An 11,764-nucleotide genomic window follows, 5' to 3' on the forward strand; every position below is an offset into this window, starting at 1 on the left:
AGCGCCACCGCCTCCTGCACAGCTTGCCAGCTGCGCGCCGCTGTGCTCCTGCCTCGCCACACCACCGCAACCCCACGCCGGCCACCTCGCGCCCTAGCTCGCCACGCCATCGCAGCCCCGCAGCTGAGCTCCTTGCGCCTATCACGCAAGCCACCGCACCTCCCTTGCCCATGCTCGCTCGGTCCTCTTGCCACCATGCCGCCTAAGAGCCCTCTACCGAGCCTCACCACCCGCCTCTCGCGTCTGTGACGCCAGAATCAAGATCGAGGGGTTCTCAAGACCTTTGATCCAACCTCCTTGATTGGTAAGGCCAGGCATTTTCAATCTTGATCTATTCAATTGTGACCTAGATCAAATTGCAGTGCACTGATTCCCCATTGCATTCAGGGCTTTTGACCTAACCTTAGCCGGTTTCGAGGATCCCCCGCATGAAATCTCATCTTTTCTTGGATCGATGTTCATCAGGTAGAAAGCCATTCGATTCAAGTTCGTATCTACATTGCTTTCTCTATTAGGGTTTTGCATCTATTAGACATATTGTATTTATTTGTATATCCATCTATTCTATCATACAGCGTGTCGGTGCCGTTGTGGTTCTTGTGGTAGTTGGTAGGCAACTCGGAGCCAAGCTTGTGAGTAAGGATCAAGGCCAAGCCTCGAGAGGTTCAGTTTGTCTGTTGATCTTCATCAGCATTAGTTCATCATCTTGTTAGTTCAGATGGCTCGCACCAAGAACGTTGGTGGTGGACCAGGTGATGATGATCGGAGGCCCCCACCTCGCCAGCCAGTCGGATCGAAGGGCAAGTCAACCAAGCAGGTGACATCCAAGAAGCACAAGTGTCCTAACGTAGAGACAGCGAGAGCAGCAGCTGTTGCAGAGGCTGCAGAGCGTGCCGAGAGAGGTGGTGCCCGCAGTGGAGTTGTCATTGCAGATCAGCCTGTTTCACCAGCAGTCAGAGCTGTGATTGAGGAGGTTGAGTGTTGTCATGGTAGTCCAGCTGGGACTGCCATGTTTGTAGGCCGACGAGTTGCCATTGAGGAGGGCCAGTCAGCAGAGCAGGAGCCAGTACAGCAGCCTCAGGAGGGCGAGCAGGCACAGCAGACCCAGGAGGCCGAGGAGACAGAGCCGACACCCCAGCTTCGCTGCTCTGGACGGACCTATGTACCAGTCTCGCCGAGGCCGCCAACACAGTGGAGGGGATCACGTCCACCACCTAGACCACAGGGTCCACCTCCAGTGGTTCACCTCAACTTGAGGGCCGCCATAGCCAGATAGGTTCAGCAGCTGCGATTTGTAGAGTTTGAGGTTTGGTTTCCTCCGAGGAGGGATGAGAGAGCAGCTGAGGGTTTCTACACACTAATGCAGGAAGATTTCTACAATGCTTATCTCAACAGTGGGATAGTGTTTAGATCTCAGAGAGTCTATTGTGGCAGCAGCCGGAGAGCACATTCGGCCTTACTTATCATATTTGCCAGGGCTAACAGATTTGATTGGATGGACAGGGATATATGTACCATCTTGGGTCCGGTAGTTTTATGCTTCACTCTTCATCGATCCACATCATAGATTTATTCACTTTGCTTTCAGAGGCAAAGACTATAGAGTGACGAGTGGCAGGGCTAGAGAGATACTGAGGCTACAGGAGTAGCCCATCAAGATGCATGAGGTTTATTATGGATAGCAGGAGCCTCCCAGGTGTCCTCATGGAGGGTTGGTGCCCCCTACAGATTTAGTGCGACATTGCTTCAAGGAGCCCTTTGGTGAGGGGTTGAGCAGGAACCCCAGTGACTTGACTCCTACAACGAGAGTGCTAGAGGCCATTATCAGGAGGACACTACTTCCTAGGTTGAGATACAGGGAGGGCCTTACTCGCTTATAGCTCTAGCTTCTCAATGCCCTAATGCAGCAGATAGTATTTAATATCTGGGATCTCCTTCTTTCAGAGATGGAGAATACAATAGCTAAGGGATTCAAGGGTCACAGGCAGCTTCCCTATGCTCACTGGATCACATTTCTCATCCACAGAGTAGTGCTTGATAAGCCCCCAGGTATGTGGATGAGTATACAGGTGCCACCACAGAGTTCCCAACTTACAACCTATCATAGAGGATCAGGCACAACACTCCTCAGGCACCCAGATAGCCTAGCCGTCGCCCTGATGTGCCAGAGTCCATAGGTCAGCAGGATGAGATTATCAGAGGGATTGTAGCCACTGAGGAGGAGGAGCTAGAGGCACATCAGGATGTGAGCGAGTATAGTGACAACTCTGACGATGACTACTAGCCTATTCCTCAAATGCCCCCACGCAGACACGATGCAGAGGCCGGTAGCTCTAGTTCTGCTCCACCTGCTTTGCAGACAGACCCTGCTCTCATTGCTATTCTTGAGTGGATGCAATAGACACAGGATAGACAGGCATAGGAGACAGCTGCTACTTTTGCCCAGTTTCAGACTCGACAGGATGAGTTCTAGAGGCAGCAGCAGGCCATGCAGCAGCAGCAGTAGATGCATGAGCAGCAGATACTCTTGCAGCAGCAGCTTATGGGTTTCATGCAGCACGTAGTGATAGCTCTTGGGGCCCCATAGCCACAGCTTTCGCCCTAGCTTGCTCCGCTTGCCACCACTTCGACGACTCCAGTAGTACAGCCCAGTGGGCTCTAGAGTCAGAGACAGCCTCCAGCTCAGTTTGCTTCACCTCTTATACAGGTGTCCTAGTGGTTAGCCTCACCCATGGTAGCCCCGCAGTTTACTCCACTTCAGACGGGCTTCACACCAGAGCAGTCTTCCTCGCTATTCGTGCCTGACACGTCAGTCTCCAAAAGTCTTGGAGCATCCTTCAGTGAGTTGATCGACATGCCTACTCCGCCTCATATGCATACCGTCGGTCCATCCACAGCAGCTCCAGTTGCAGTGACTACTTAGAGGCTCCCCTCGTCTGTTGCCTCGTTAGATCCTACGACAGATATATTAGCAGCTTCACAGGCAGCACTAGCCCCAGCTTAGACCTAGACCGCTTCAGTGACACTTCCTGCCACAGAGGGTCAGTTAGTTCAGAGTTCAGGGTCAGATGATGATGGTGCCCAGTTCGAGCTTGCCCCACGTTCTTCAGCGCCCGGCTTGTCCGCTGCAGCCCCGCCGACCGACCCCTAGGTTTTGGTGTTTGACACCAAAGGGGGAGAGGGAGTTCGAGTATGTAGTCTCAGGGGGAGCTACATTTAGGGGCAGCTAGTTATCTAGTATTAGCTTATTATATACATTTGGAGTTCTATTTGTGTGATACACTATTACTTATGCATTCATGTGTTTACTTTCATGCATACTATTATTTATATGTGATAGTGCTATCTATGTGATTGTGATTTATGACATGTGTGCTTTCTACTTTGCATTATTTAGATGTCATATCACTTGTGTTATGCTCATTTGCCTTTGCTTCCGCGTTTATACTCCGATGCAAATGAGCTTTGATTAGTCGTACTCATGCTTAATTCACATCCTTTGAGTACATTAAGTTGGCTTGGGTCATATAAGCTTGACTATCAATTTTGTTCTTATCGACAAAAGCTTATATGAACCAAGCCCGTCAAAAAAACCTCGCTCTTTCATATACTCAAGGTGGTATTGTCATCAATCACCAAAAAGGGGGAGATTGAAAGCATCTAGGCCCCTAGTTGGGTTTTGATGATTAATGACAATACAAGATTACTATGACTAACGTGTGTTTTGCAGATGCAATTAAGTTAGGTCATGTTAATGGAGATCAATTGGGCAATCAAAGTTGTCATGCCCCTACGATGGAAATTGTTTCGGTTTTCAAAGGATGGACGACAAGGTTAAGGATGACTAGTTTTAAGTGTCGATTGGAGTTGGACGGGTATGGACGGGTACTATTAAGGGGGGTATGAACGGGTAGCTTGACCTAGTTGAGTCTAGTGAGTTAGGTGTGGTGCACACTTGTAAAAACTAGCTCTAGGTAGCTCCTATGAATGCCTAAGATCCTTTGGAGCAAACTTCATTCACAAATGATCGAGAGTTGGAAGTGAATGGAGGGTCGAACACTGACCGGATGCTGGCTCCGGTGCGACCGAACGCTGGCCGCAGGGTCCGGTCAGTTCATTTGATCGAGGAGAACAAGTCTGGTGTGACCGGATGCTAGAAGGTCAATGTGACTAGATGCTGAGGGCCAGCGTCCGGTCGACTCCAGTAAGGGTCCAGACTTGAGAAAGTGTGACCAGACGCGTCCGGTCAGTGCTGACTGGACCCTGAGGGTCCAGCGTCCGGTCAAGTCCAGTAAGGTTCCAGTAAGGGTTTTATGCGACCGGACGCGTCCGGTCAGTGCTGACCGGACCCTGCCAGCGTCCAGTCAACTCATTACTACTGGTTCATGGGTTGAACTGACCAGAGCGTCCGGTCAACACGATCAGAGCATCCGGTCACCCCGCAGAAGCTCATAACGGTTCGTTTTTTAGGCTGCCTTATAAATAGAAGCTCCACTCGTGTGTGGAGTTACTTTTGCTCATTTCAATAGCTGAGAAACACGTTTGTGAGTGCCAAGAAGAGCAAGGTCCTAGTGAGGTATTTGTGATTTGAGAATCCAAGAGAGTAGCCTCACTAGCAAATCAGGAGTAGCAAAGTGTGCATCCATCTTCTCATTAGGCTTCGCGTGGTCAAGTGAGAGTTCGTGCTTGTTACTCTTGGTGATCGCCATCACCTAGATGTCTTGGTGGTGATTGGGAGCTTGGTGATCACCCGGCGGAGCTTGTGGGTGACCCAACTCAAGTTGTGAGCGGCTTTGGGTGATTCGCCACGACGGAGTGTCGAAGAATCAACCCTTAGAGAGCACTTGATCCTTGCGCGGATCAAGGGGGAGCTACACCCTTACGCAGGTGCTCCAACGAGGACTAGTGGAGAGTGACGACTCTTTGATATCTTGGCAAAACATCGCCGTGTTCCTCTCTCCATTTACTTTGAGCATTTACTTTAAGTATTTACTTTGAGCAATTCAATACTTGTCTTTACATTCATAGAATTGCCATGCTAGAGTAAGTTTGGAACATAGGTTGCAAGTCTTTTGTACGTTAATTTGATAGAAACACTTTTCTAGGCACAAGGGGTTAATTGGGCTATCCATATGATTTGATTATTGCAAGAAAATTTAAAATTAGCCCAATTCACCCCCCCTCTTGGGCATCTTGATCCTTTCACTTCCATTGCAGCAATTCTAGTGTGGTACCCAACTTTTTCTGTCCCGCATCATAAGTTGGGTATAGCAATTTCTTGTGATCCTCTAGCATGCGCTCAATCTTGATCTTCTTCTTTTCACTTTCGCATTCTCTTTGTGCGTCACGAATGGCCTGACCAAGATCATCAGCGGGCTCATCTTCTGCCACTACCTCTTCTTCAACTTCCCCCATTGCAGTATCATTGAAGGCACCATATTCAGCAATAATGTCATCATCATCCCATTGTTCTTCTTCACCTTCTTCTATTACAACTCCGGTTTCTCCGTGCTTCGTTCAACAAATATAGTTTGGCATGAAACCCGACTTCAACAAGTGTGAATAAAGACTCCTTGAGCTAGCATATTCATTCAAATTCTTACATATGACAAATGGCCAGCACATGAAACCATCGCATTTGTTTGCCTTAGCCACACGTAAGAAAGAATGCACGCCCTAAATGAACTCTTGGGAGCGATGATCAGCATTGTACATCCAATGCCGGCTTATCTGTATTACATGACATACATACCATATTAAAACCTAGAACATAATTAGTTAATTATACGACATGTATGCCACCACACAAGGTATTAATTTATGAAAGTCTCGCTACAATATAGATAATCCCAACTACCACTAAAAAAACTAAAGCTAAAATGCACTTCAGTAGCATAAGGATTTCGCGACCAATCCCAACTAAAACAGACAGATCATGCGTTTGTTCAATATCTATGGGCTTCTTCCGTAGGATCACTGCCTCATCAGCCGCCGTAGCCGCCTGTGCAAGAGAGTTTTGCACGTGTTGAACATACTCTTCCCCCAAGTACCAGCCTGAACATCCAGTGCCATCCCACTGAAATTAAAATAAAAAAATTAGAACTTTAATTACAATCATCATGAAAATAAGTATAAATTAACCATAATCATCAAATGCGACAAAATAACTCACATTGCGATCCGGACACTTGTAGAAGATACGACCCTTGTTGGGACACTCCTTCCTCACCCGGTACTCCATCACAATCTTCTCCTCACACTTGCCGCATGCAATGAGAGAAAGGTCCGGCCTCAGTCGCTTTGTAACCTGATGAGAGGCCGAGGACCCGGAAGCAGTTGTCATCTACTCTCTATACTCATATTTAATATAATATAAATTTCTCATTTTATAAACAAATAAAATTAAAAAAACTCTAAAATTCTCTATATCTCTAAAGCATGAAGTGTGCTATGCATGCTAGAAATGAAAGCTCAATACTAGTTTTGAATAACTACTTTAACCTTCCTTCATCCAAATACGCAAACTTTAAAGTGATTTTGAGCTTAAATGGCTTACAAATAAAAAAATATACCATAAAAAACCACATATATCTAGTCCATAAAATAAAATAAGCTACAGATGAAACACGAGAGTATAAAGTTGGTAACCTTTAGAACCGATGGAGGAATGGAAGAAATCTTGTGATACACCGGTGATGAGGAAGAAGAGAGGCCGGCGATAGCAAGAGAACACTGAGCTCGAAGTGGCTCGGACTCGGGGAGGAACAAGGACTATATATGAGGGTACCTTTAGTCCCGGTTGGAGACAGAAACCGGGACTAAATGTCCCTTTCTAGTCCTGGACAGAGCCTCCAGCCGGGAGTAGACTTTTACTCTCGGTTGGAGGCACCAACCGAGAGTAAAAATTAACCTTTACTTCTGGTTGGTAGCTCTAACCGGGACAAAAGGTCCCTTCTAGCAAAAGCCTGGCGCAGTAGCCGTTGGGTAGGGACCTTTAGTCCCGGTTGAATCTACAAATCGGGACTAAAGGTCTCTCTAGTTCCGAACGTGAAAAACACCAGAACTAAAGCCAAATTTCAAGCTGGATCAAAAAATCATTTCTCTACTGCTAAGTGTCTCTATAATCGGTTGTTAGTCTCGCTACTGTAGGCTCCTCGCAAACCGGCCGCAGGTAGCAAGACTAACAACATGCTGTAAAACAATTCATTCCGTTCGTGAAAAAATTAAGGTCGGCAGATCCAATAAAGATGTCTAAATTTACAATAGGTGCATAACAAAAATGAATGTATAATTCAAAAACTGATCATAATGTTTCTGCTAACAAAATAATTTAGAAACCATATCTTGTATCAACAATAATTTTAGCGCTTTTTTCTATAATATAATAGGACGTCTCCTACTGCTACCATAAACATGTGTGCATGACCACTGGTAGCATAAAAATAGTTTGGACGTGATTGGTTGCTTTGGTGATAGGGAGCCAGGATGGAGAGGCAGTCTAGGATTGTGAGATGCATACTTAAATCATGCACCTATTTATGTTTGGTTGTCTTTGTTGTTGATCCAGTACGAGATATGATTTTGGTTGCATGCATGGATAATCACGCCACAGTATTGTTTTGTTGCGTGACAAGACTTAACTTTTAAAAAATCATAACTCTTCAATAGGACGTCGGACGAAGATAATTTTTATATGTAAATTATAGATCTACAACTTTATAGTTTTATTTTTTTTTCATTTGAGGACAATAAGATGCTCAAAAAATAATATAAAATTCCAGCACCATAATAATCGTCTATTAGCGCTTGCCGCATTAGAGCACTAATATATTATTTGTATGGAGTTAAATGAAAATACTTTTTATGCCAAAGTTGTGGCTCTCAATGAGATCTACAACTTTGTAGTTTTGAGTTTTTTCATTTGAGGATGTTAAGATGCTCAAAAAAATAATATATAATTTCGGCGCCTCCCGAAAATAGAAAACCGCTTTTGAAACCCGTCGATGACCAAATTCGTCCGGTTTTGATAGTTGGAGGGTATTTCTTAACCGGTTTCATAGTTGAAGGTTGAAAATCAAACTTCGGCACAAGTTGAGGGTTAGAAAGTGTACTTTACCCTATTATTATCCACCACACGAATAGTGAATCACTGTAGAGCTATTCTGCAGCAATTCCATGAGAACAATACGGAAACCGTGCGTGACACGAGGGCGGTATCACTAGATCTTTTCAGGAACCGAGCCGCGCCTGAGCGACTCGGCGATGCCCGTGGCGAGGCAGTAGGCCACGGACTGGATGGTGACCATGGGGTTGACGCCCACGGCGCTGGGCAGGACGCTGCCGTCGCACACGTACAGATTCTCGGCCTCCCAGCTCTCGCCGCGCGCGTCCACGGCGCCGTCCCGGGCCGTGGCGCCCATCCGGCAGCTGCCCATCTGGTGCGCCGTGCAGCACAGGCTCCACGCCTCGGCCTTGGACTGGGGCCCGCGCACCACGTCCACGCCGTCCAGGAACTCCTCCAGCGCGGCCTCCGTGGCGCCCCTGCACGCGAACCGCTGCCCGTCGCTGCGGTGGGTGCCGATCTCCGCCGCGCCCGCAGCGGCCAGGACGCGCAGCCCGCGGCGCAGGCCCTCGCGCATGTTCTCCCGGTCCGTGGCGTCCAGGTGGTACGCCACCCGCCGCTCGCCGTGCACGGTGCCCGAACCGCGGTCCCTCACCATGGAGAAGAGGTGCACCGTGCGGCCGTACCTGAGCATCCGCTCCTTCATGTCGCTCCCGGACACCCAGGGGAACTGCGTCCCCGCGCCGGCCAGGCCCATCGCCGGCGTCTCGAGGATGGCGCGGGCCGGCGCGCCCGGAACGCCTTCCACCTTGTGGAGGGACGTGATGATGCCGCCATCATACATCTTGCCCTTGAGGTCCGGCATGGTGTCCGGGAAGTAGCCCCACACCAGGGCCGTCGGGTGGAGGTGGAGGTTCTTGCCGATGTGCCGGTTGCTGAGCCCGCTCCTGCGCAGCAGAACCGGCGTCAGGAGCGACCCGCACGCCGAGACGGCCGCCCTGGCGCGCACCTCCAGCGTCCTCGTGATCGCCGGGTTGGTGCTCCTCGCCACCACGCCGACGCATCGCTTCGTCCTTCCGCCCGCGCCGCCAGTGCCGGTACGCTCCAGCAGCAGCTTCTCGGCCTTGCACCCCGTCAGGATCACCGCGCCACGGCTCACCGCGTCGACCAACCACGTACTGTCCGTGCCGCGCTTGTCGCCGGTGCGGCAGCCGTAACCACAGCTGCCGCAGTAGTGCCCCTCCGACGAGTTCCTCGACACCGACTCCACCTTGTACCCGAGATTCTCGCACCCCTTGCGGAGGACCTTGTTCTGGAGTCCCTCCTCCGCGCACCCGGCCGTCACGCCGAGCCGCTCGAACACCTTGTCCATGGCGGCGGCGTACTCGTCGGTGGCGAACAACGGGAGCCCCTGCTCGCGCGCCCACTCCCCGCGAACGTCGTCGGGGGTCTTGATGCAGGCTGACCAGTTCACGGCCGTGCCGCCGCCGACCGTCGAGCCTGCCAGGAGCAGCACGGTGTCGCTGAGCGTGCTGACGAACCCTCCGCCCTCGTAGAGCTGCTCCATCGACGGCGCCTCGACGGCCGTGTAATCCCGCGCCGTGAAGTAGTTTCCCTTCTCGATGAGGACCACCTTGCGCCCTGCACCCGCGAGCACCGCTGCCGCCACGCCCCCGCCGCAGCCGGAACCGACGATGACAACGTCGCACTCGACGCTACACACGTTCCGCGCCGCGTCATCGGCCACCGTGAGGCCCTTCTCGGCTAGCAACGCGGGCAGGGACGCGTCGTTCTCCTTGGTCGTCTCCACGATGCCGTCGTCGAGGGGACGCTTCTCGTGACGCTCTGGTTCCGCCGGGGCCGGTTCGTCGTCGGCCAGGGACGGGCTGTACCCGATCGCGCGCCAGTGCGGATTCTTTGAGTTCTCATCGGTCTGCATGGCAAGGACACACACACGACATGGAATGTAAGGATTCAAACAAAAACAACATGGAGCATGAACCTATGCGTGATGCGTCCTTGTCAGGGTTCGTTGATCAGCTGATATCATCATTGCTCTTACAATATCAGCTGATATCATCATTGCTCTTACAGTTCTTGCTTGCGTTCACTAAAAGCGATCTTCAGACAAAGTTATAGCTTGTTCCTTTCCAAGTTGTCATTATCAAGATGATTCTTGTCATTTTCAAGATTTCCAGGGTAAAAGAAGATACTACTAGTAAATTTGAGGCGCCGGCGGACCACTAGAATGATTGGAAGCTGCAGGCTTACTGGCTTACCCAGGAGTAGAAGACGTAGAGGCAGAAGACCTTGGTGACGAAGAAGAACATGCGCAGCGGCGGGAGCAGGGTCTGCCGGCTCCACCACCGGAGCGCGCCCTCCCGCTGCTCCAGGGGCAGCTCGTCGAACCGGCGCACGAAGGGGAACCGCCGCGACAGGCAGCGTGCCCCGCACAGCGCCAGCGAGCCGAGCCGCGTGCCCAGCAGCCACAGCACCGTGCGCACCAGCACCAGCGCCTCGGGGGGGCACTTCCGCGACATGAGCTCGGCCACCTCGCCGGGCACGGGCGGGTCGGCAGCCGAGGCGAGGAGGAACTCCTCCACGACCTTGTTGCCGTCGCCGTCGCCCCCGCTGTCCTCCTCCGGGTGGTAGTGACCGTTGCGGCGGTCCGGCGGCAGGGACGGCACCAGCGCGCCGCATAGGGCAGTGAGCGCGGCCATCTGGGACGCCGAGAATCCGTGGGTGTACCGCTCCGTCTTCGCGTCTCCTCCCCTCAGGAGAGGGTGTCCACACTTGTTGTCCGCGCCCATGGCGGCCTCCTGGTGACGACTGTGTGGCGTTGTACTGGACTACTGGTCGTTCGCGTGGAGCGGCCGTGCGGGCGGAGAGTCCTCTACAATTGCACCGTGGGCTGCGGCTGAGCTTGAGGGAAGTGGACAAACACAGTGGAGGCACCGAGACTTTATAACAGTACAGCATGGAGGTTCAGGTCACCTCGTGGCTCCTGCAGCTGCCGCTGCCTCTACGGCTCTACGGAGCGGAGTTGTAATTTTAATGGACTTTCTCATTCTTTGGTATAGTCTGTTGTTATCTCTGGATATGTCAGTTTGTTAGCAGCATTGATTAAACAATCGATAATGATATATAGCGGTCGGTCGTCCGGGGACGGACGCACCCAAGCTAGGCTGAACCCGATCCACCCATGGCGGACGCCGTCTCCCACACTCATTATTATCCTTTCCTCGCTCACTCCCGCAGCGCTCCTCCCATTCTACTACCGCCCCGCCCGCCCGCTGGGACGGACGCCGCGCGTCAACTCGCTGCCATCCCGCGCCGCCCGCTAGCGCTCCCTCCCTCCCTCCCTCCCTCCCTTCACCCCCCTCCTGCGACCTCCACGGCTACCCCGCGCCCTAAGCGACCCAGCTCCTGCTCCTCTCACCGGAGACGAGAACGACGACGGCGGCTCCGATGAGATAGGTCGGTCATTCTCTGGATCTAAGCCCTCCTCCTCCTCCTCCTCATCCTCCTCTGGATCTGAGGGACGCAGCGGTGGCTAGGGTTCCAGCGAGCTTTGGGTCCTATTCCCTCCTCCCTCCGGCAAAATCGAAGGTGATGGGGCCAGAGGTTGGAGCAGTCTGCACCTCGAACCCATCCCTTTTGTTATTTGTACGTTTTTGCTGTTTTCTCCCGTGTTACAATGGT

At 51.5% G+C, this 11,764-nt stretch overlaps 1 protein-coding gene across 1 annotated transcript; it reads right to left on the minus strand.

Annotated features, from left to right (window-relative positions):
• Positions 1-8,116: 8,116 nt before the first annotated feature.
• On the minus strand, positions 8,117-10,961 carry LOC136473039 (long-chain-alcohol oxidase FAO2-like). Its single transcript, XM_066470739.1, has 2 exons — positions 10,342-10,961; positions 8,117-9,995 (listed from the first exon to the last, which is right to left on the minus strand). The coding sequence occupies exons 1-2, from the start codon at positions 10,870-10,872 to the stop codon at positions 8,220-8,222; spliced, it is 2,307 nt and encodes a 768-aa protein (XP_066326836.1). The 5' UTR covers positions 10,873-10,961; the 3' UTR covers positions 8,117-8,219.
• Between the last annotated feature and the right edge of the window lie 803 nt (positions 10,962-11,764).

The sequence above is a fragment of the Miscanthus floridulus genome, chromosome 8 (genome assembly GCF_019320115.1).
Source record: "Miscanthus floridulus cultivar M001 chromosome 8, ASM1932011v1, whole genome shotgun sequence".
Taxonomy (NCBI): Eukaryota; Viridiplantae; Streptophyta; class Magnoliopsida; order Poales; family Poaceae; genus Miscanthus; species Miscanthus floridulus.